The sequence below is a fragment of the Xiphophorus couchianus genome, chromosome 2 (assembly GCF_001444195.1).
Source record: "Xiphophorus couchianus chromosome 2, X_couchianus-1.0, whole genome shotgun sequence".
Lineage (NCBI taxonomy): Eukaryota > Metazoa > Chordata > Actinopteri > Cyprinodontiformes > Poeciliidae > Xiphophorus > Xiphophorus couchianus.
In genome coordinates this window covers 17,553,565-17,578,471 of record NC_040229.1, presented here as the reverse complement: position 1 = coordinate 17,578,471, position 24,907 = coordinate 17,553,565, and the positions used below count along the sequence as shown (strand labels likewise).

Below are 24,907 nucleotides of genomic sequence, written 5' to 3'. Positions count from 1 at the left end.
AAACACTTATAGTTTAATGACAAAGCTCCCCACATCTTTATTCAAGATTTTATGGTTTTTCAAATAGTTAATGCGGTGGAAACAGAGAAGAGAGGAGCCCACACCATCATACATTCTCCTTTGTGCTTAATGAGCATCTTTTCCTCTTATTGATTATTGTTTCATGCCAAAGGCAACTGGGGAACCTGAATATCTGACCAAAGCTGTTTCAGTTTAAGTCCCAGTAAAGATTACCAAACTGTCTGCTAAAAAAGTAAAGCATAAACTACAAAAATACTTCAATATTCATGTATCTAATAGCAATTGCTAAAATTTGTGGGAGGTGTCAGACCAATTATTTTTTAATTGGTCTGAGATTAAAAAATAGATTTCCCCAACCTTGTTGATTTTTTTTATTTGCATTGGGAAATAATGCCCCTGCTGTAAAATATAGATTTATTTCTGGGCATGTTCAAACAATGACAGTTTTCTTTATCAAAAAACTCCCCAATCACATCGAAACATGCAATGGAGGTAAAGCAAACAACATTTATTTCTGTTAAAATGAGAAAATGTATGTAGGTGGTTGTTTTTTTCATATAAAATAATTCAGATATATAGCAGTAATTTGCTGAGTGAAGATGAATGTATAGTTTGTATCTTTCCTGGAGAAATAAGTTCCTCTCCCAGCTTCTGTGCTGCATCTCTGCTGGTCTGTTCGCATGTTCTCCTAGGAAGATGAGGGAAATTTATTGATTATTTGGGATTTTCCACTGCCCTTCATATTCTAAATGTTTTCCTGCTCCAACACACCTGACACCTCAGCACCATCTCATCAGATTCAACTTCATGTTTCACGTTTGAACCAGGTGTGATGAAGCGGGAAAAGATGTAAAACATGCAGAGCAGAGAACTCTGAGGACCACGACTGATGCTGATCGGGTATTTTTGTTAGCTTCTTCGTATTAATGACGCATTTCAAGCGAGTGATGGCGGATGTGTTGCTGCCGGGGTGCAGGTGTTGGAGCCTGGTTCACAAGGCGCATCGGGCCTGATCGAAGGAGACCTGATCCTGGAGGTGAACCAGCAGCCGGTGGCTTCAGCGGGACACGGACGAGTGGTGGAGATGCTCAAAGAGTGTCCAGTGGGCGCAGAGGCAACACTCCTCATACAGAGAGCAGGAACAGGTCAGACTTATTATAGATGTTTTCCTTTTAGTTTGTGCTTTAGACTCATTAATGATCAAATAAAATACAGCTTCTATTCATACCCTGAAGAACATTCCTTCCTTACTGAGCCTTGAAATTCGGGATGTTGCCTTACGAGCTTATTCATACTCCTTGAATATTTCTGCACTTTGTCACATTACAAACATAAAGCTCAGTAGTTTTTATTGGGATTTTATGTGATGACGAACACAAACCAGGTTATATGACAGTAAAATGGAAAGATGCATTTACTTCCAGCCCTCTTAGCTCTGATACTCCTAAATAAAGTTTGTTGTATTGCGGCACAATATTAGATAACCGTTCGAAAATATGCAGCTGTGTTGGGGAATTTTGCAATGATAACATGAGTCACCACAAATAAACCAATATTTAACTAATATATCTTAACACCTTTAATAGGAAGCATTATGCTGTGGGGATTCTCCTCTGTGGCATTTGATGAGAAAATGGATGAAGCTAAAAGAAAATGTCTTAAATGTCCAAAATACTTGAAACTGTGGTGAAAGTTCACATTACAAATATTAAGAAATAAAATAACTTTACAAATATTCACTACTTTGTGTTGGTCTGTCTCAGTAAAACATGTGAAGGTTGTTGGTGGTGACATGATAAAATGTGAAAACCTTAATTGGCATGAATAGTTTCACAAGGCAACAAACGTTAAATAACAGCAAACACACGACAAATCAAACTGTCATTATTCTGAGAAAATTAAATTAAGCCTTTTGTATGTGACTGCTAACAGGTCAGGTACATTTTTATGCATTTACAGATTTTTGCAGCAAAAGAGTTCATATATGTCACATCAATATTCAACTCAAAATCATAAAAGATCCAAATTGCTAGTTAGGGGTTAAAAAGCAGTAGTCATAAGTTTTTAGGTTTGTTTATTAATATCTTAAATGTGGGAGGTTAACTTCATACGACATAAAATGTTACATTTCTCTTGACATTTTATCAACTTTTCAGTATTTAATCTGTATTTCACAGAAGAAGGAATGATGGAAGAGAGAAAAATACCCCAAATAATTTAAATCACAATTGGCTGCTTTTGTGATTTCATATGCCAAGACGACTTTAGCAAAATTAGGAAAGAGTCCAGATCTGGAGCGTCTTACAGCTAAATATGTGCTGGCTTGTGATCCTCCTGCGTCATTTTATGGAGCGTCTTCAACCCCAGCTGCTGCTTGGCGAGAGAGGAGTCAAGCAGAGGTAACAGTGAGAGCCGGGAGAGCAAAATACTGTTTGATTAGGATAATTTTGACAACTGTTTATTTTTTTACACATTCAAGTCTCTGAAGCTCTTTTTCATTTAGAAAAAGAAAGTCTGAAAGTCTGTAAATGAGATTTTGCCTCTGCAATATTAAATAATTAAGATTACCGATTCCTAAGAACAATACATAAAGTTCTTCAAAACATTTTGTTGTATTGATCAAGAGAAATAAACTACTGTAAAATTAATAGTTGTTTTTTTGTGCTGCTTTGCTGAGAGAATTTATTGCAAATATCAAATGTATTGTGACTGCTTGGGCTTTATTACTCTTGTCATGTTGTAGTAGCTGTTTAAAGATACAGAATATTAAATGTAAAACAAGCTAGAGGGTTGCAGTGGGAGTTAAAGTCTCTTTGTTGTTGTCAGGAAAGCAGCTTCAGTCCCACAGGGAGAAACCATCTTTATAATAAATGCACTGGGTTCCTATGCGCTCTGGAAAAAGTGTCCAAAAATATGATTTAAATGCTTTCCAGACTTAAATATCTGTTAAATTTGTCTAAGTGTTGCTGATTGTTCCGTCATCCCATCCCTTCCTCTGGTTTTTGTAGATTTTGTAATTTAAACTGTGACCCTAACAGAAGCATCTACAGTAAATAAATTAACAGAGATACGTGAAATACGTGAAACTATGGAATCTGGACATGAACAATGTGTAGGAACCTTCCTGCAGTAGTTATAACGAAATGTTTTGAGCCTAAATTCCCTGTAGAACTCACAAAGACAGACTTCCGAGTGTTGTGAAAGAACTTGGCCGACTGGAGTCATGCAACATTATTCTTTTATTTTTGCGTTCAAGTCCATCATGGTGCGATGCTGGGTTGGGAATAGTTGAAACGAGACAAGAACACAAACTGATGAGCTGCTCTTTGCACAGAATGGTCTTTAAGATATTCTGCACATTCAGCAACAATCTAAGCATAAAACAAAGATGAGACTTCGATCGTTCTTTGGAAATATTTCGAGGGAAGACAGGTTTTCACTGCACGGAAGCTTAAAGGAAATATTCTGACCATTTTTTTCTGTCTCCTCCAAAGAAACTTAAACTCGTCGTCTTTATTTGTTTGACGTGTGCACTCGCACCGATTCTACATTCTGTTCTCTGGTCAAAGGTCAGAATTTGACTTGATAATTTCCTTAATCTGCTGATAATATTCAGCCTCTGGCCATCTGACAAACACACATTTTTAACCACACGGAGTAATCTGTGGAGCAATGCACAAACTCCAGAGTTAAAGCACAAAGAAGCAATCTCTTTTCTTTAAATTCTTGTTTTCCCTTTGACTTTGGTTTCTCTGGGGTTGACTGCCAGTAGAGAAGTTCATTTGCATTGTTTCTCAGATGGTATCAGTATAATAAAGGGGTAAATTGTAGACTCTTGTTTGCATCACTCTTTTCATGGATTGTATTTAATTAGGGATGAAAGTAATCACTCTAACATGCATCTCAGGTTTTAATTAATTTATGTGTGACTGGAATTATTATTTAGACTTTGAGAAGCCATCAAAGACATGAGCGCTGAGCGATACTAATACCTAATATAAGAGTTGGTTCGCTTATTTTACGGCAGACTTATTAAAGCACCAAACTTCTGCACAGCTGAGCAAACCCAACATGAACCGAAAGTTTGCTCACACTCTGTACTCCGGCTGCATTAGAGCTAATTAAAATGATGTGATGGGAACAAATGATTCTAATGTTTCCTGCAGAAGCAGAAAATGCAGCAGTGTGTGCAGCTGCATGCTTACATGTAGACATGAGCAACACAGAGCTAATGTCATGCTGCTTGAGCATCTTCTAATTAGCAGAGCTGGTGTCTGCCCCCTGGTGGTGGGTTAAGGAATGTAGTGATATTTCACAGTCAAATTTATAATTCCCAAAGAAATAAAACAACAAATTAATATCAGATTTTTAAAGATATTTCATTTTCTTGCAGTCACAGGTTTCAGTCTGTGTATATGTGCATTTATTGATTCAAGAATTATAGTTAATATTAAGTCGTTTATAGTTAACGCCATGATGAATCCTAAAGAGAAATTTTATCCAGGTTTCTCCAAGTTCTTGAAGTCTTGATTCATTCATCACATATTAAAGTCTAATAGTCTAGAATATGTTTAGATTGTTTATTTTTTGTCTTAAATTTTATTTTGTGACAACTTATCTCATCACTTCTTATATCACTATATCTTCTTATCTTGTTTGTATTGTTGTAAAAGCCATAGACTTACATTTCAGAACCAAAGCAGATTATTTTTAATCTACTTAAGTTTTTAGTTCTAACTTAAGCAAATTAGTATGTTGTTGAATTATTTTGTTAATTTACTGACATTACTCATGTAAATCTTAAAGGACATATATCATAATTACTGTAATATTTCATTTTCTGTTGTGTTCATGTTAGTTTAATTAATTTTCATGACTGAAATCCAGAAATATTTTAAATAAAAACTCCGTCATTCAAGAACAAAACTGAGCACAAAGCAGCCAGAAATGCAGCTGAAAGTTGATGCGGTTACAATTGTTGCAGCGAAGTAAAACATAAGGAACTTTCCAAAAGTAATGATGGCAATGTCTCCATCTCTACTTTGAATTCATCAGCTAAAAATTTGTATTTTTCACATGAAGACTTAAGAAACCTGCACTCTGTGGAGAGTCATCAGCCTGAAACAAAAGGAACTTCTTTACAATCATTCATGTTTCTGCTGGAGTTAATCTGCAGATCACTATTTAGTGAGTAAAAAAAAAAAAAAAAAAGATGACATCCTGCGACTTCAATGTTGCTGTTTTGTCTCTCAGAACAGAGACTCTGTGTTGGTCTTCTTCATGTGTGGCTGTGTGACTGCTTCGCCGTAGCGTGGGCGCTTTGCCAGCGTTCTGCTGAGCTCTGGTCATGTTCGCAGCTCCGTCCCCTGACATCCCAGCCCAAATCCGAGCCAACCACATATCTGAAGCGTTTTGCAGCACCAATCAGGATGCGTTTGGAGGCAGAGTGGAAGGAGAAGGTGCCGAGTTGCTTGAACCAATCGGAACGAACCTGAAGTTCATCCAGAACCCAGCGGGCGAGTCTGAGGCCCAGCCTGCCAGACGGCTTGACCGCTGACTTGTGAGGGAAGCCACACGATGGCTCTTTGGAAGTCATTCATTTGTAATTCATCAGCATTCGCGCGAGCGTGCCACACACCCCGCACATATGCCGGTGAATTGTATTTGCATTTAAATTAAGCTGACATGCAACTGTGAGGACAATGTTCCTCTTTAATATGAACGGACAATTAACTTGTGGCCGATAGTCGTTTTGTTTGCTGAATCGTTAAGGAAAGTTTCCTGAGAATGAGTTATTAGAAATCCTTAAAGCCTCCCTGAAGGCCTGTATTCCCTGCTGAACGCAGTTATCATTCCCAGCTTCCTGCTGAGCTCCCCCTCTGTCGCCAAATCACTTCAGCACCACGGATAGCGCTCCCTAAACATGCGTTCATTTTTACAACTCATAGAAAACCATGCTTTTGTCATCTTTCTCATCTTCTTTCTCCTCCCCTTTAATGTCTGTGACAAAAATTTGGCTTCCGACTAATTTCCGTCATAAAAAGCAAAAAATTTTATTATTCACCTTTTTAAATAGTCATTTGTTTTTATTTTGTGTATTTATTTCAAACAAGCAAACAGTAGGAAAGAGAAAAACATGTGAATTCATAACCAAGAATAAAGTCATTTGTTCACTACTTTTCTTTTTGAAAAGGATGAAATACATCACTTAGTGACTCGATAATTATCAGAAATTTGTCATTAAAATCATGTTATAATATTAATGTGCCTGTTCAATGCTAAAGAACCAATAAATTATATGTCATAGACAAGATGGATAAAAATTAACTCTCATGAGACAAGAAAATCGACAAGACATTTATTTATTGATTGCATTCCCTTTTCTGTAAACTTTTGTTTTCTCTGACAAGAAAACAATGATAGTAGTAACCTACAGCTGGTTAATGAAGTTGAGAATTTCACTAAATTCAAAAATCTAAGCTGAAATGACTTGAAATGTTTTAATCTGGCTTTAGCATCAAGTTAGCATAAGTAAAACATCTGCCTCGCTGTGCATTCCCAAAAGTAGCAAAATTTCCAAATCCTGGATGTTTTTGTCACATTTAAAGCTCAAGCTGATCAAATAGTGCTCTAATTTGTTCGATTGTCTTGATATCTCCTAAAAGTCTAACTCACTCTTGCCTTTTCTCTGCCAGAATAAACAGCAGACATGTCTCTACATGTCATAGAAAATGCAAATCCTTTTAAAAGTCTCTGTGCTTTAATGTAAAACACTTGATAGAATAATAGCTGACATTTATTCTGCTTCACTTAGTAATAACCTTCACCCAGCAGCGGTGTTGTCAGTGCAGCCTGTTGGCACCAGGTTTGCTGCGTTATTTGGTTGGAATAGTGACGGATTATTGAGTGTCCGACTGGACGCTCACTGGGCGATCGACCTAAAATGAAGCCGTTTCTGTTTCTGGTCATCAGCTGATTTCTCTGTCCATCAGAACAATCTCACCTAAATGACCTTTAGATCTAGATAAATAGTGCAATGACATTGATTTTCTTCCGAACTTTAACTGGTACATACCGATTGATATTCCTTTTTAAAGTTACCTTTTAATTATTCAAATGTAAACTGAGCTGCTGTCATCATCACTCAAGCTTTTACATCATCATATTGACTTTCTGCTGCTGCTTCGCTGTTTCAGGCTCTTAACACCTTAAATTAGATGTGTTGATGAACATCCTGGAACAAGACAATCCATTATGGTAATTATTTTGGGCTCACAAAGAGAAGACGAGACAAGATTTCATGAATAATTTTGTGGCAAGAAGAATCCATATTTTTTGTTTTCACTAACAGAGTAAAAGCTTAATTGTAGAATAATTCAGGGAAGGTTTGACTGGCATGTATTACACCGTTTGTGCTTGTCTCAATTTAAGGAGGTTCTGAAAATGCCTTTTTGTGTTTTCACAAAAACTATTTTTCATACGTCTTAGAATGGGATTTAGAGAATCTCTGTTTGGTGAAAAACTACCCTATTCAAGTTTGATCAAAGTGTTTTACATTTTTTACTAGAGATGATCAAAACATCTCAGTCTATAAAAAACTGGGATGTTTGAAAGGACATTTTAATTTAGCACCCTTTGGAAACATTGAAGAAATGATCATCTGAGCGTCATCAGTGTACCTGTTTTTTTTCTATTTGCCTAAAATGATGCCCCAATATGGATTTATCAAAGTAGACAATCTACTAGTACCTAAACTTTACTGAGCAGCTTCTCCGTTTTTGGTTTCTGATCAGCTTTTTTTATGCAGGTGATGCAGGAAACTTGAAATTACTTATCAGGACTTGAAAAGTAATTTCAATAGAACTGAGTGAATGAGGTTTTTGGGTCAATCTGTGGTCATTTATGAAGCAAATAAAAAACGAGGCAAGGTGACAGTCCAAGAAACATATGGCCACAAATCACATTTATTTATTAGATCTTAATCTTTATATCTGTATTCATGAAATCTGTCCAATTCAGCTCTGTTCTCAACCTTCCTCCACGAGTCTTATTCCTTCTCCTTTATGCAGATCAAACAATGTTCTACAGTTTGCAAAACACAAATAAGCACTTTTGAAGAAAGAAATCCTGAAACTGAATCAGGATTCCTGATGAGTTTGCTTTGTGTGCTTTTATATTTTAATTAGATAACAATTTACAAGAAAATAGCAAAACATACTGACAGTGGTATTTTGTTCTGTAGGTGACAAGTTATTTCTCAAGTAATTGGCTGATTTTACAGGATAAAGCTGGATTGTAGCTTTAGCGCAAGCAGATGTAGTTGGAGAGTCATTCCAGAAATATATTCCTCTTAGTGCTTCTTGACATTTTTCGTGAAATGTCATAAACTTAATAAATATTAACTACTTGAATTCTCCGAGGGATTTTGTACAGGCACCCATCTCCGCTAAAGGATTCATGCAGGAGTGGAGCTTTAGGAGAAGGTTTATGTATTTCAGTCCATGTGAGTGGAGTTTCAGATGCAGTGGGATTTTGTACAAGGCAGCTGCTGCACATCTAAATGTATGTATTTGGGTCTTAGCAGCACAAATGGACTGTATCCCTTAGATTCAGAGTCACAAGGGAGCTGTGTTCATGGGTATGTTGTTGTGATATAGCTCTTCCTGCTTCTTTTATGCAAATGAAAAGCGACTTGCAGAGAAAAGTGTGTGTTCTTGTGGTTGGGAGTGCGTGCTTTGGGCCTACAGCTAATGATGTAAAAATGTTGAAAACAAACGCAACGGCAAAAATTGTTTAGGGGAAGTGACACAAACTCGAAATCATCACCGAGATATTTTGTTACTTTCCAAACAAAAAAAGGGTTTTGCTTGTTTATCGCTCTCTTATCTACTTATTTATACATAGATTTTATTTTATAACATTGTAACAAATCATGTCTGTTTATTTTCTGTAAGCAGATTTTTCTTTTTCGTTTCCCACAGGTCACATCTCCCCATGGAAGGCGTCCAAACAAGTACGTTACTGCTAACTAACTAACTAAATACTACTAATAAAAACAATTAAAAACATAATCAGAACAGTTCAAAGAATAAAAGATAGAAAGAAAGCAAATGTACAAAAGATTGATCTGAAAATAAATCTATAAAAATAAGACTAAATACAACAATTACACATTTCATAGATTAATTATATTTTGAAGCCTTTTACAAAGATCTAGAGTAAAACCATCAGTTTTAGCCAACTCTGTTTATAAAGGCTAAAGCAAAGCCTTTTTATATTAGTGTTGCTTATTTGCCAATTAATAAGAAACTTAAAAATACACGTCATTTAGGTCTATAAAGAAGAATATTTATAAATGTATGATTGTCTGCACATCTACCACCATCCACATAGTTATTTTTACTTCTCTGTATAATAGAATCACTGAAGCACAACATTTAAATAAATTTAGTTCACATAATTAGCATGTCAGAGGTCAGGGGATTATTTTCCTACTTTGTTTACATGTATTCTCACCACATGTTCCCTGCTGTTTTTGAATGAAGTTAGCCTTGTAGTTTTAATTTCCCTGTAATTAGTTTTCATTTGGTACACTTGTTGAAATACTAACAACACAAAACTCTGTGGTATCACTTTTAAATGTGTCTTCAGAAGAAAGACATGAATAAATAAACAATAGCAAACTGCACACATTCAAAAAAGAGAAAAAACTTCAAACCACCCACAGCGTTGTCCTTCTAAACTCCCAAATGTGTCTTTCGTCAGTGTGCTTTCATGTTTATTGAAGATGTTTTGAAATTAAACTCTTTGAAAGTCAGTCCTTGCATTACAGTGTGCAACCTGTTATTAAAATAATGAAAGTAAAGGACAAAAGAAGTTCCAGGCCTAAAGAAACTAATTGCAGCAGATGAAGTGTATATACAGTATCTGTCATTTCTTTAGAAAATTTGGAAAAAGTAAATGAAAACCTGAAAAATGAATTATCCTTTAGCTGATCAGTCACTTTATTTCAAAATTTCAACCAAGAATTAGTCAGGAATCAACTTGCTGGCGCTAAAATACTATTTAAAATTTATTCAAATAAGTTATACTAAAAAAGAAGAGTAATTTAACTTTATGAAATACTTCTGATTACAAAATGTGCTACTTGGATTAGTTTGATGCTAAGTTGTCTTTTTTGTGCAGAAATAACACTTGATTATATTTAGCTGGAGTGACTACCAGACCAGGGGGGAAATAATTGTCTCACAATAATCAGCTAAGGAAGTTAAAGTGAAAGATTAAATCCAGAAAATGTAAAAAAAAAAAAAAAAAACAACTTTGAGAGACACTGAAGACCTGAAAAACTTTTAATTGACTTCAAAACATTATACCAAAATCTGGCTAATTAAAAAGCATAACAGCGCAAAGTGAAGGTGACTCAAGAACCTCTATGCAGTGAACTAAAAATAGAGCTGTGTATTATAGCTTAGTGAAATTAAATGTTTCTTGTTTTGTGTTTTATTATTATTGCTATTTAACCAGTGGGACCCTCAGGGCAGCCCTCAGACGAACCTATCCGGCCCGGTACTGCTGCCTGGCACGCCCTTCCCAAACCAACCACATCACCGCACATCTGTACCCGACTCCACAGAGGGCTTTGACCTGAACAAACCCGACCCTTATGACCTTTATGAGAAGTCGAGGGCCATCTATGAGAGCAGACGTAAGTGCAGGAAGCCACAACCTCCAAAGTTTAGACATGCTATGTTATAAAACTAAAAATATCTTCCTTTGAGTAAATACTTTACAACTATTAAAAAACCCTGTCATGGCATAGCTCTGGATCTTACCTCACCTTTGACCCCGTTGCATCAGACATGCAGGACAATCCTCGACTTAATTTAGGCCAGGAATTATATTAAAAATGTGACTTTTTTACCCCACAAGTCCCTTACTATTTAAACAAAAATGGTGAAAGTCAATTCCTGCTTATCCCAGTTAAAAATCACCATCCAGTTTCAATCCCATTTAGTCATGTAAACATATTTATATGCTTCTTTTTTTCACCACAGTTTAGCCTTTGTTATGTGAAAGGCAATGCCCTTTTTTTTGCTCTTTGTATGCTCTTTCAAAAATATTTTGCTCAGGGGAGAAGCTGTCTCCTTTGTTTTGTTATATTTTAGGAAGTGTTGCATCACATTTCACAGGCCTGGTTTACTTACTTATAGGTTTTGAGTCACTTTCTTGTATGAATGAAGAATTTGTTTTGTTTTATTTTAAGGAACATTTAAAAAAAAACTCTATTACCCCTGAAACTGATGTGTGTCGCTATCAGTCTATTATTTTTTGTTATCAAGAAGAAACCAAAACTGTCTCGGTCTCCTTCTAAATCCAACATGGCAACATGAGCTTTTTAAAATTGTCTGTGTGTTAACTTTAGGTCCTGAGTACGAGGAGGTGGAAGTGCATCTGCTGAGGGAGAAAACGGGCTTCGGCTTTCGCATCCTGGGGGGAGACGAGGCCGTGCAGGCTGTGAGTCCGGACGCCCGTGACAAGGCTCGTATGGGACGGGCTGGACCACACACTTATTTAACCTCATCACATCCCACACTCATCTTACATCCATCTACTGCTACACCACCCACTCTATTAGCGACATCCAGAACCTTGCAAATGTAATTACACCTTTTATACTTCTCCACATTTTGTCATGTTATGACTGCAGACTCAAATGTATTTTATTGGGATTTTATCTGGTCATTCAGCGTAAAGTGATGAAGGCGTGGCAAACAGAGGAGAATATTTAATCAGAGGAGCAGTTGAGAGGCTCATGGTAGCTCGAGGGGAGCTGCAGAGATCCACAACTCAGGGGGAAGAATTTTGTTGACAAATCTGAACTGCTTTAGAACATTGGCAACGAGTGGCATAAGACCAAATGTTTTGGAAACCACCATGAAACGTAGTGGTGAGAGTATCATGCTGTTGGGATGAAAGAGACAGAGATCCTGGCATGAGATGTTGGGAATATCAATAAAGGTAAATACTGGGAAATCAAACAACGTTGAAATCAAAGCTTGTATTTAACAGAATGGCCAGTCAATATCCAGACATAAATCTAACTATGTCTATGTCTATGTCCAGACTTGAAATTGTATGTTTACAGATTCACTCCATCTAATCTGACTGGATTATTTTGGAAAAGAGGAAAAGGAGAAGATGACTCTGGATGAGAAAAGCTGATGGAGGCAAAACCCCCAAAAGCTGCAGCTGTAACCGCAGCAAAGAGTGATTCTGCAAAGTCTGGACTCTGGAGGGCTGAATGCAAATATGCTCTAGACTTTTCAGATGTTCTTATTGGTTGCTTTGTGTTGATCTATCACCTATAATCCCTATAAGATACATTGAAGTTTGTGACAAAATGTGAAGAAGTTTCAGGAGGATGAATATTTTGACAAGGAGATGCATCTTTTAGACACGCTGTAATTTACACTCTAACTCTCTAACCGCTCACTGCCTCCCATACTGAAGGTAACGCCTTGCTAATAAAACAGCATGACTGTGGCAAACTGAGAGACTTTGGCTGCAGATTATTTGAAAGGTTAACCAGGGTCCTCCATTTTTGTGTTTCTACATTGTTGCCTCCTGCTCGTCTTCTTCACCTTCATCTGCGCTGCTAATATTGATTGTCTTTGAACAGATTGTTATTGGCGCTATAATAGAGAACACTCCCGCTGAGCGCGACGGCCGGCTTCGACCCGGGGACGAGCTAATTTCAGTGGATAAAAACGTGGTTGCTGGGAAACCGCACAAATACGTCATTGACTTGATGCACGCCGCCGCCCGCAATGGTCAAGTCAGCTTGACTGTGAGGAGGAGAGTGCAGATGCCTGGTGAGGACGGGTTTTGTTTTCTTCTACTTCTATTTTTCTTTTTACTAAAATTGGAGAACAAGCTGCTCAGTTCGTTGGCATCAGATTAAAAAATATGACTTGGACAAGACGCTGATGCTGATAGGCTGCATCGAGGTTCAGTATGTTCTTCTCCTACAAGCCTTTTCTGTGGTAGGAGATTGTACATGTAGAATTGAAACTAGACGTAGGCCTGTCACAATAAACAATAAACCAATTCATCAAATGATAAATTAAAAGAAACTCAATAATTTTCATTGGCTTGATTTATAGTTTTTCTCTTTTTTATCTCTTTTTACCACAAATTGAATGATAAAAGTCTTCAGTCTGGTGCTTTGGTCTCAGCTATACCTTTTTTTGAAAGATAAATTTGTTTACACAAACATTATAATTCATTTTATTTGTTGTTTCTGTTGTTTTCTTTACTTATTTTGGATATTTCAAATATCTTCAAATGTTCATTAGAATTTAAAATTTATTGATTCATAACAATGTGTCCTTGCATTATTATGCCATTATTACTGTTATATTACTTGAAAATGGTCTTAAAAGAACAATATTAATGTTTATTGCAATACGTTCTGGGGCAATTTATCATCCAGCAGAATTTGTTATTGTGACAGGCTTAACCAGACATTAACATCCACTGCTTACCAACACATTACATTTTGTTCTCACTGTCCAACATTAATTCAGACTAAACCTTTTTCTTGTTTTATATGAGATAAAATAACCAAAATTATTCATAATTTATTTAGAAGTGTCCATTCGTTTTAAACTCAACTAGTCTGAATCATCCTTGGGTACATTTGCCACATTAAGGCAACAGAAGAAAAGAAAGAAGCTGAATGAAGCTGGATAGAACGTCGTCATCCACAGTGAAGCTAAACCGTTTTAACATGAGCTGCAGATTGGAAGAAGAAGGGAGAAGCTTGTAAGCTGAGAAACCACCATGCTAACTTTGAAGGTTTAGTTAGCATGGCCTCATAATACTGAAATGTTGTGCTCCAAGAGAGACTGGTGCACTTCACGAATCTGCAGATCTGGACAGAGCAGCAAAAATTTTTACCCAAGTAAGAGTAGCACTCGTTCAAAATATTTTTACTGAAGTAAAAGTAAAAAGTAGCCATCCTAGAAATTACTTAGAAAAAGTACACTGCTCAAAAAAATAAAGGGTTAAACACTTAAACAGGTGTTTCACACTTAAAGTGTTCCCTTTATTTTTTTGTGCAGTATATTTAGCAAAAAGTCTACTGAGATACCGGGTATGGTCATAAAATCTGATTTCATATTTTAAAACGATGTCATCAAACACAAAAAATACACAGTTATGTACAAATTCTGGCATTTTAAAGACCAAAATAGTTTTTTTGTTGTTTTTTTTAACAACAAATGCAAAAACATAAAACATATTAAGGTAGAAGGAACTTTTTCAAAAAAGTTTCTCAAGCTAAGACTTGACATAAAATTTATACTTAGAGTATTTTATGTGTATATTAGAACAACGTACTTTTTCTTTTGGTGATAATATGTAGTGTTTATTGAATATAGATAGAAAATATCAGAACAACAAAGCTTGTGTACCAACAAGAAGTCTCATTTAACATCAACTTTAGCTGTGTGTCTGTTATTATGTTAAAATATGTTTGGTCTTTCTTCGTTGAAGTTACTTGTAACTTTTAATTTTTATAAAAAGATACTCAAGTAAATGTAATTGCATAAATTTAACTAGTTACTACCCACCTCTTCAAATCCGAAGTCATCATGGGGAAAGAGCATGAGCTAAGTTACTTAAAGACAACATGTTAACCCTATTAGAGTTTTAAACATTAAAACATGATAAAGAACTGAGATATTTTTTATAATTTTATATTCAGTTTGACTTTAAAGCACCGTTGACAGACAGATTGGTTTTACAGTTACAGTAGCTCTTTTCCTCTCGTTTCCATCAGGAGAGCCTTGCCCGGTGAACGGCCGGAGTCCTGGTTCTGTGTCGACGCAGCACAGCTCTCCGCGCAGCGACGCAGCCTCCGCACCGGTCCCCGTGACAACAAACGCTCCAGCTGCAACCTCAGCCCCGGAGGGGTCCGCTCTGCAGACCAGCGACGTGGTCATTCACCGCAAGGAGAATGAGGGCTTTGGCTTCGTCATCATCAGCTCCCTGAACAGACCGGAGAACACCACAGTCATCAGTGAGTTCATCCTCATGCCCCACAAAGACGGGGAATCGACTTCTGCTGCAATATTATGGGGGAATTATTATTATTAAAATGCAGAGAAGAGCATCATGAAAGCCATATGACACAATAATAAAGTTAGAAATATAAACTATGAATTTTCCAATCCATCAGCATTTTAATTCTCATTTTAATTCCAGTGAGATTGAGATTATGATGAAAAGAGTGAGATCTCAGCCTAAACAGGCTAAATCAAGGCTCCGTCCGTCCTTACACAGAGTTAAATTCATAAAGAGCATCCAAACTAGAGCAACTGTCATTCATTCATACCAAAAGGAGTCTGCTAACCACTGAAGGAGGTAAATGCAGAAATGGCTTGAGAGGCTAGATATCCTCTCTAGTCAGGGAATACTTTTCAATCCCCTCTGAAGAGCTGGAATATGGCTGTGAGGAGAGAGTTCTCTGTGTTTTCCTGTTGGCCAGACATACAGACATCATCTTCACAATCTTTGTTGAGGATGTAATGCAGAATATTCTCAACATGTTTTATATTGGATCTGGTATTTTCAGTTTTTAAACAACTAGACAATAAAAACAAACCTCACATTGCCAGCTTTGCATAATGTCAAACAATAGCTGGATGTTTTAGCAAGAAAATATAATTATAATGGAGCTGGTTTCCACAACCTGGGAGGGTTTGACTATAAAACAACCCTATGACATCTCCATCCTCAAAACTGCTAGTGGCTTTAACTTTGCTATTGTCTGTTTCCAGCTGTGCCTCACAAAATTGGACGCATCATTGATGGAAGCCCTGCGGACAGATGTGGGAAGCTGAAGGTGGGAGACCGAATCCTAGCCGTGAATGGACAGTCCATCATCAGCATGCCTCACGCAGATATTGTCAAGCTCATCAAAGATGCTGGACTAACAGTCACCCTGCACATCATACCAGAAGAAAGTAAGACCAAATGCTATTCAATTATTAAGCTTCTGTAGACCATTAGCAATCTTTGCTAATCTTTGAAGTTTTTATACCTCTTGAACTTATCATTTTTACAACCACAGTCTTCAGTGAATCCAACTGAATTGATTTGGAGGAGACTAATACAACCACATTTACAATACAATAGTTTAGAATAAAGCATTTCCATTTGTTCAAATGGCCCAGTCAAAGTCCTGATGCCCTCCATTTAAGTGGCTAGATGTTTACAGCTGGTAGAGACTAAAAAAGACTTGCAGCTGTAGTTTCAGTAACAGGTAGTTCCATAAAGTACTGACCCAGGAGGGCTAATAAAGTGCAATACAGTTTTTACTTTGCAATTATTGTGTTGACTACATGAAATGTGAATAAAATACACTGAATTTTGTGGTTGTAAAGTGCTAAAATGTGAGAAGTTTCAGGACAAACACTTCTGAAAAGCCATTTATTGTATTAAGTCAACAATTTGGTGTATTTTATTTATTTGACATATTTTCTCCTCTTGAGTGTTCTTTCTATTTTCAGCCTGGCTTCTCTGCTTGGATAAAATTTGGTTTCAACCTTCTGTCCGTCCCAGGTTCCCAGTCTGGACCCAACTCAGAGAAACAGAGCCCCATGACCCAGAAACACAGCCCACAGACCCAGCCCAGTCCTGTAGCCCAGCCAAGCCAAGGAGGCGCCCAGTCAAGCCAAATGGCCGCTCAGTCTGGCCAAACGACAGCTCAGCAGCCGGGTCAAGCACCGGTCCAGCCCGGCCAGACAGCAGCTCATATTAACCAAACGGTGGGTGGGCCTCCTGCACCAGCAGCCTCCCAGCCCGCACCAGCTGGAAACCAGCAGAGCCCGGTCACCCAGCCCTCTGGCCTTCCTCCGCAGCTCTACCTCCATGATGGCAGGTGAGCTGGACTGAAGAGAAAGCATTCAGTGTGTCAGTAACTTCTTTGGTAATGTAAGAAAAGGATATGACATCTCCACAAGGAACAGAAACAGATTTTGTGCAGAGGAGAGAATTTCTTCTTCCTCTTGAATGCCATAAAGTTCACAGGGAAAAACGTGTGACTGCAGACAGTTTTCATCCCAGTCAGAGTCTCGGTCTCAGGCCGGCCGAGTTGCATAACACCACTTAGCGCCTAGCGTCGGTGAATAATTTACCATACGGTATCTGTTCTATAATTCAGGAGCACTGCAATCAGGCCGTGTTACGTGTCAAAACTATGAAAGTGTGAGCTCTTGCTTTGATAGGTATGTAAGTCCCAGGCCAGGACCCACAGAGTAGCACTCCCAGAGCTGTAAATTTATACCAGTTTTATTAAAAGGAAATGAGAAAGACTTTAAAACTGGAATTCTTATTTCCATCCTTTATCTCCATCTGCACGCATGCAGGAATTCTTACCCACCGTTTTCCTGGTATGTTAGTTATTTCTCTACTGATTAACCTCCAGTGGATTCCACTGAGGCTATTCTTAAAAACACCGCTCTCCTCCTTGTGACACAAAGCGCAGTCATCATCTTGTTGCTGATTTCCCTTCATTTCAGGTCAGAGGTAAAAGCAAGGCAGGACGTCAAACCGGATTTCCGTCACCCTCCGTTCACCGACTATCGGCAGCCTCCTGTGGACTATCGTCACCCTCCGGTCACCGATTACCGCCAGCCGCCGACGCTGGACTACCGACACCCGCCTGGCCTTCTGGACTTCAGGCAGCATCCTGCAGCAGCGCAGTTCCCTCTGGGAATCCCTGCTGACTTCAGACCACAGGTAGAGCAAGAACTACCTGCCCCTGTTTCATAGACTTCAAATTTGTATGCAGATTTGTAACACAATGCAGATTAATTAATCAGGATTATTGCTTTTTGGAATAGTAATTATATGCAGGAGTTAATGGGAGCCTTCATATTTGTTCTGCAGGACTATGATTATTTCACGGTGGAGCTGGAGAAAAGTGCAAAGGGTTTCGGCTTTAGCATTCGTGGGGGCAGAGAGTACAGCATGGACCTGTTTGTGCTGCGGCTTGCAGAGGACGGGCCCGCAATACGGAACGGGAGGATGAGGGTGAGATAACGTCTCCGATCGTAATTGTCGCAGAGCTTCGCACAAGTATTCACACCCCTTGAACTGTCCCACATTTTGTTGTGGGATATGTGTTAACGTTAAATTACCTCTTTTTTTAACAGATATTAGCTAAAACACCATTTCAAAATGGTGCATAATTAAGTGTAAACAAAAACAAAAAAATGGTTTTATAAATAACAGTTTCAATCACGAGACATTCATTTCTGTTTTTGTGAGTCAATACTTTGTCGAATCTTTTTTCGATGCTACAATGATAAAAACACAAAATCTTACCAAGTATTTTAGGTCTACTTTTATTTAAGGTGCAAATATCTTAGTACACTTGAAATAGAACAAAAACTAACTTACAAGTAACTTTTTGGGAAGAAATAGGAGCTTGTTTTAAGTAAATGATTCCTTAATATGGACTAAAAAAAGCACTAGTTTCACTGTTGGATTATTTCACTTATAAATAACATTTTTCCCATGTTATGAGTGAAACAATCTGCCAGTGGAACTAGGACTTTTTTTTAATCAATACTAACGAATTATTGACTTAAAACAAGCTCCTATATATTGTTGAAAAGTTGCAAGTTAGTTTTGTCTTATTTCAGGTGTACTAAGATAAAGGTTAAACATCTCTTCAATCTCATCCCTGACCTGGGAACGTTTTTACAATATTTGAGTTTGTGGTCCTGTGAATGCTGAGCCATGAAGTCACAGTCATACAGTCATGCCATAATTTTTGTAGTTATTATAATAGTATTACAAAATATCATAATAACATTTTAAGTCCATATTGTCCACCCATAAACTCTATTTCTCTACGTCATGAATATCCTAATAATATAAACTGAATTTTGTGGTTGTAATCCAACAAAATGTGAGAAAGTCCAGTAATGTGAATAAACTTGCAAGGTACTGAATTAAGAATTAAGTGATATAAAACTATTTTTTGAGTAACCTGAAGACTGATTATGTTCGAAAGCCAGGCTTTGAGGCGCAACCAGAGGCTGACAGGACTGAACCTTCTCCTGTGTGTGTGGGCGTGGGTGTGGGTGTGTGTGTGTGTGTGTGTTGTAGGTGGGGGATCAAATCATAGAGATTAACGGAGACAGCACCCGGGACATGACTCACGCCCGCGCCATTGAACTCATAAAGGCGGGAGGCAGGCGGGTCAGGCTCCTGCTGAAGAGGGGCACCGGACAGGTCCCGGAATATGGTGGGTTCTCCTGGCTCAGAGAAAATCCCCTAAACGGCTCCATCTCTCCACCCAACCTCTCTCTGACAACAGATGCATTTTCTGCCATTCTTGCCAGGCTTTCTCTGTGTTTTGGTTATGAACTTCCAATCAATTGTTGATAACTTGCTACATTTTCTCCTTGCTTTTCTCTTCTCTTGTCTGAAATTAAACTCATCCTCGTATATTTAACTATTTCTTATTAAACTGTTGGTACATCTATAACATCCTTCATGTAGTGTAGGATGAAGGACCCATCTGCTGTGAGTCTTACGATTGGTTTAGGCTTTTACTTGCCTTCCCTCAGGAATGGTACCTTCCAACCTCTCCATGTGTATGAAAGGTGACACACTAAGCTCCCCCTATTTCTTCCTAATGGGCCACTCTAAGGACACGGTTCGTGGAAAACTGCATGTCTTAACATACACACTACTCTGTGTGCTTTCTGCATGCATGCATATGTGATCATTAATGCCTGACTAACAAACCAGCCCAAGCATTTCTGGCCAGAAGTTTACATACAATCATTACTGGGTTTAATACCGTATTAATAATTTCACACTTTTATTGAACTGTTCTTTTTCCAGGGTGGAATGATTGCTTAAAACTGAGTGCATTTGTTTTAACTTTCTCAAATCACAGCCTTAAATAAATATTTATACTTCCACTAATGTCCTTTAGTGAGTTGCACTTCACTCGCAATTTTTTGCAGACATCAGCAGGCTTCTGGCTTAATACTGTCTGCATACTTGACCGTTCTTCTTGGCAGAAATTGTGAAGTTTATTTAAATTAGTTGTTTTTCTGGCTTCAAACTGGCTTTTGATCAAAGTCCATAAATTCTCCATTGGGCTGAGGTCAGTGTTTAGATGTTGGATTACCACAGTGACTCCAGTTTAACGTTAATGTAAAGTAAGTAGGTCGCAGCTAAAAAGGAAGCACCTGCTTCAGAATCACACCTGAAATTTGAAACTGGTCACAAAGACAAACTGAAAAGCCTAAAGGAGAAACGTTTTATTGTTAGACGAGAAAAATGTTGATCTATTTGACCGCAATGAACAGAGATTCACGAGAACGTTTGGAAGAGGCGAGACTCTCAAACCTGGGAACACAGAAAAACAGCTATCAGGGGTGGCAGCATCATCCAGGCAGCATTTCTCTAAGTTACTCCACAGCTGAAAAGTTGACATTTGTCCTGTTGGGAGTTTCACCAATGACCTCAAACACAACAAAGCTGAGTTTGTAATAACAAAAGCAGGATGAGATTAAGTTCTGCCAAATATTCTCAAAAACAGAGTCTGTTACAGAAAAACTAAACAATTAAAGAAGGAATTCTAGCAGTTCTGTCAAGAAGAGGTCCCAGAATCATGCCAGAAAGAAAATGTTTGTGACAGGAGGAGAAATTTGTGAAGCACATTTAACTCAACATAATGTGTGTGATTAGCACCCAAAACGCTATGATGAATGGATGTAAGCTTTCAACCAGAACTTTATCTGTGTGCAGAATGATTTGATGAGACTGCAGCATGCTGAGGGTTGTGAAATATTTCACACAACCTAAATGTGTGTAATATCTTCAAGCATGCAGCTTGTTCTTTTTTTTTCTCTAGTCTTATATTCTCTCTGTTTGCATGTGCATGATGGCTGTGCTGTTCTCTCATGCTGGTCCTGTAAATTATTTTCTCTCTGCGACAGACTGTGCCAGCCCCTGGGATTCCCTTTCTACAGCCCACTCTGCCCTGCAGGAAGTGACCCTGGAACCACATCTGAATCCATTACTTCCCTCCCATCCAGCTTCATCCCCAGACTCTCCTCATCGGCTCCATCTAGAGGCCAAAGTGTGCATGGCAGACAAAGCTCCGCTGCTGACAGACCACAGCTCCATTAGAAGGGCAATAGGTGGCAGGTCCACTGAGCAGAAGTGCGTCAATGTGGGGCAGGGAACCCTTCAGGGGTCTGGAGAGGTGAACCCTGCACCTGGAGAAAAGCCGCCTCGGGCTTTGTCTCACAAAGCGGTTATGGGAAGGTCCACTGACAGAAGAGAGAGGCAGAAGGATAGCTGCTCGCCCTGTTGTGAGAAGAAGGGCCGGCAAAAACACGCAACGGGCGCCGTTTCGCCCTGGGACCCGTATGTGACAGTGAATCTGAACGGAGCGTCTCCGGGAGGAGGAGACGGACCTGTCGGCCCCCAGGAACGGCTGATGTCCAGGAATCTGTTCCCCAGAGAAGACGAGAAGGCCGGTGGCCACAGCGGGGTGTGCTGCCCTTCTAAGACCATCGAAGGTCCTCCAGCAAGGAGCCCAGCTGCCTCCCCTGGGCCCTGGAACATCCCTGGGCCCGACAAGCTGCCTGGCACCCTGAGGTCCTGGACCTCCACGGTGAGCCGGTAGAGAAGATCCTCACACTGTTTGGCTCTGTGTTCAGTTCTCATCACCAGGAAAGCATCTTCCTTCAATCTCACTGTCCTGATTTCTGCTCCACCTGCGTATGAAGTCTGTTTTTACATGTATTTTTATTCATACAAGAAGATTATTACACCCACTACCTTAAGGACTGGAGAAACTTTATAAAATATGATGAAGGACCCTCACATGTGAGCGCTGCTCAAATCTCATTTTAAAGTGTGGAGCTTCACACCTTTACTCGGTCGACTGAAGGTATACAGGGAGTAAGTATTGAACACATTACAGTTTCTCTGAGTATTTCTAACAGACTCAAATACATAAAAAAATGTAACCAATACACATAAAAAAGTAAACAGAGAAATCTGAGCAAAAAAGTGAAATGCACAGGGAATAAGTATTGAACAAAATTGTTGAAATTGTTTAGTGAATTTGGTCTTTTGACCAGATTTTCCACCAGTATTCTGTTGTTTTTTCCAGTTGTCAACAAGTCTTGACATGTTTTTTTTCAGCAGTGGAGTCTTGTGTTGTGAATGTTCATACAGAAAATATATGTTGAGTACATAAATGTTCTCATTTCTCCTAATTCTAGGTCTTTCTTAAGCTCTCTTTGGCCCTTTGCTCTCGGATAACTGATTCTGATTATTATTTAAGCTCTTTGCAAAATCTTGAAAGGAGCATTTGGTCGACCTGGTTTATGGTTAAATTACGTTCCTTCCAGTTCTGTTCTACTGTTCCAGCGGTACTGACTGGAAAATTCATAAGTCTAGTTTGTAACCAAAGCCGTCACGTATATATTGCAACAATAACCACCATGCTCCTTGCACAACACCTTCAAAATATAAAATGTTTTAATTAATTAGTTTGTTCTGATAGGGAGAAGGGTTTTTTTTTTAATTCTGACAGATTATAGTTGTTTTGTGTATCTTTTCTTCATGTATTCAATACTTGTTCCGTGTATCATTTCAATGTATTACACTTAAAAACTAATTTATGCACTAATTGGTGTTAAATTCATTGTATTTATGGATTATTTGAGCTATTGGTGACACCTGGTATTCAGGGTTTCATTATTGACCCATTATCTATATACTGTATATATACAGTATATATATATATATATATATACATATATATATATATATATATATATATATATATATAATATACTGAGAATTTTTTGTGCTCAGTACTTATTTTCCCTGCTGTACATCAGCACAGGAAATCTTCATTTTGCTCCATCTTTCTGTGAAGAAGAAAGATTAAAACATTTTTGAGTGTTAGAGAGGTAGGAAGCTGGAGCTCTTGATTCATATGTTACATGCCTACAAATATATACTGTAAATGTAAAGAAGATGTGAAAATTATGTACATTTTGTATACTCAAAAGCAGACCTGTTGGTGTTTTTGAGGCAGTGTTGTAGTTAGATACATTGTACAAAATAAGGATTAAAAAAACAGATAAGTATCCTGGGACAGTATTTTAGGAACACTGTTTCCATGGCCTTGTCCATATCGACATATCAAAGACTGACTCTAAACCGCAAACGGAGGCGGTGTTGGTGTGCATGGATTCCAGACATGTCAGTCTTTCTGAAGAGCTCTGTGGGAATATCACCTCTGGAGGATGAATCCGATGTTTTTAATTCACCACTTTCAAATGACTGAGAACATTTGGCTTAGTAAGAACTCATACTGCTCCTCTCTCAGTTGTGTACTCAACCTGATCACAATTCAACCATGCAGTCATTGTGCAGAGTTGTAAAGTTGTGTGTATTCATTTGACGCCCAACAGGAACACTTTGTCCAGTCTCCTATTTCTATGCCTTTTAACTGTGCTAAGTGTACCACATCACTGTGGGAGAGGGGAGGAGGAGGTCGACGGTTATGAGGTGAGGCGGAGTGCCTTACTCAAACTAATGCAGAGATTTGTTTTTTGGGAACTTGGTGAACCAGGCTGAGATGTGGAGCCTGTTTCTTTTGCTTCAGACGTTAACGCCAAGCAGTATCTATCTGGATGCACTCTACAGCTGTAAAGATCAGCCGTCTCAATTATTGCAATTGTCCCCCGAGTGATTCAGACGGGGAGAAAAATGTAGCCTGTAGCATCACATCCTCTCCTTGAAGTAATGTGGAGCTGTTTATCAAAACAAGCTAAACATCAGAGTGGGTCGTGGTTTCCGTTTCACTTTTGTTTGTTCTCTAAGGAAACATTAGGTTTGTATTAATGTCACAGGCCCATGGTGAGCCCATGAACACAAACATATTTGTTTAATAACCGAATGTTGGGTTTAGTCGAGGTTAAGGCACGCTGCTGATAAACTAAGACGCTCGAGGGAATGTCAATTTTCTCCTGCAGTTCTCCAATTGGATGGCATTTAAATCTTTTTTGCAAGATTATTAAAAATGAACCACTGGAGCTTTTGAGTACCGGAGGACAGCATGACGGCACGCCCACACCAGACCTGGAAACTGCTGGAAATGTGCTCTTTGTGAAGCTACCTGCATTCTGGGGTCACTAGTAAGATCTTTTACACCGAGGATCCCAGGGATTGATGTTAATCCACAGCCAAACCTGGTCTGGATGGTTCCACGCTGACAGAACTGTGGGGTCTCTTTTGTGATTTAGCGAGGTCCCCGACAAACATGTCATTAGGGAGTAGAAACGTGTTTTCTGTACGTATGTAGAAAAGCTCAGAGAACATGTCAACCTCCGTTTCCATCCAGGCCGCCCCCCTCTGCCTGCTGTGACTGGGTTTGTACGTCACACAAAACAAAAAAGACAAACTGCTTATTAAACCTGTGAAGGATGGCAAGTTCATATCCCCCCACCCCCATCGAGATCCAGTATAATTGTGTAGTGTTAATTGTGTAATATTCACCTTGTACAGCTGTATTCCTACAAATATGGTTTACTGTATCATTGATACTGTAGTTTCAAAGACGTGAACAACTATTTTTATGAAATGCGACAGTACTGATATATTACATTTTGCTAAAAAACAAAAAACTTGTTTACTGAAAGATATTCTGAAATACTGTCAAATAAACTCTTGACATGGTGTAAAACAGACTTTGTTGGAGACTCTTCTGTAATGTTTAATAGTTACAAAATGTCCCAAGAGTTTATAAATGATTTTATAGCAT

The 24,907-nt window shown here is 38.4% G+C and overlaps 1 protein-coding gene across 11 annotated transcripts in view; it reads left to right on the top strand.

Moving 5' to 3' along the window:
* Positions 1 to 24,833, top strand: part of magi2b (membrane associated guanylate kinase, WW and PDZ domain containing 2b) — a 108,618-nt gene extending 83,785 nt beyond the window's left edge. For 3 of the 11 annotated variants that reach the window (XM_028000402.1, XM_028000393.1, XM_028000444.1), the window contains exons 11-23: positions 998 to 1,166; positions 9,003 to 9,034; positions 10,546 to 10,726; positions 11,444 to 11,559; positions 12,701 to 12,893; positions 14,840 to 15,103; positions 15,864 to 16,049; positions 16,648 to 16,966; positions 17,454 to 17,477; positions 17,607 to 17,826; positions 17,977 to 18,120; positions 19,204 to 19,342; positions 21,054 to 24,833. In XM_028000402.1, the coding sequence (XP_027856203.1) occupies positions 998 to 1,166; positions 9,003 to 9,034; positions 10,546 to 10,726; positions 11,444 to 11,559; positions 12,701 to 12,893; positions 14,840 to 15,103; positions 15,864 to 16,049; positions 16,648 to 16,966; positions 17,454 to 17,477; positions 17,607 to 17,826; positions 17,977 to 18,120; positions 19,204 to 19,342; positions 21,054 to 21,748 (2,682 nt within the window). In that variant the 3' untranslated portion in view covers positions 21,749 to 24,833. Of the gene's footprint in view, positions 1 to 997; positions 1,167 to 9,002; positions 9,035 to 10,545; positions 10,727 to 11,443; positions 11,560 to 12,700; positions 12,894 to 14,839; positions 15,104 to 15,863; positions 16,050 to 16,647; positions 16,967 to 17,453; positions 17,478 to 17,606; positions 17,827 to 17,976; positions 18,121 to 19,203; positions 19,343 to 19,667; positions 19,757 to 21,053 lie in introns of all 11 variants that reach the window. The other 8 variants (XM_028000428.1, XM_028000470.1, XM_028000462.1 and 5 more) reach the window with 6 other exon arrangements.
* Positions 24,834 to 24,907: the final 74 nt, after the last annotated feature.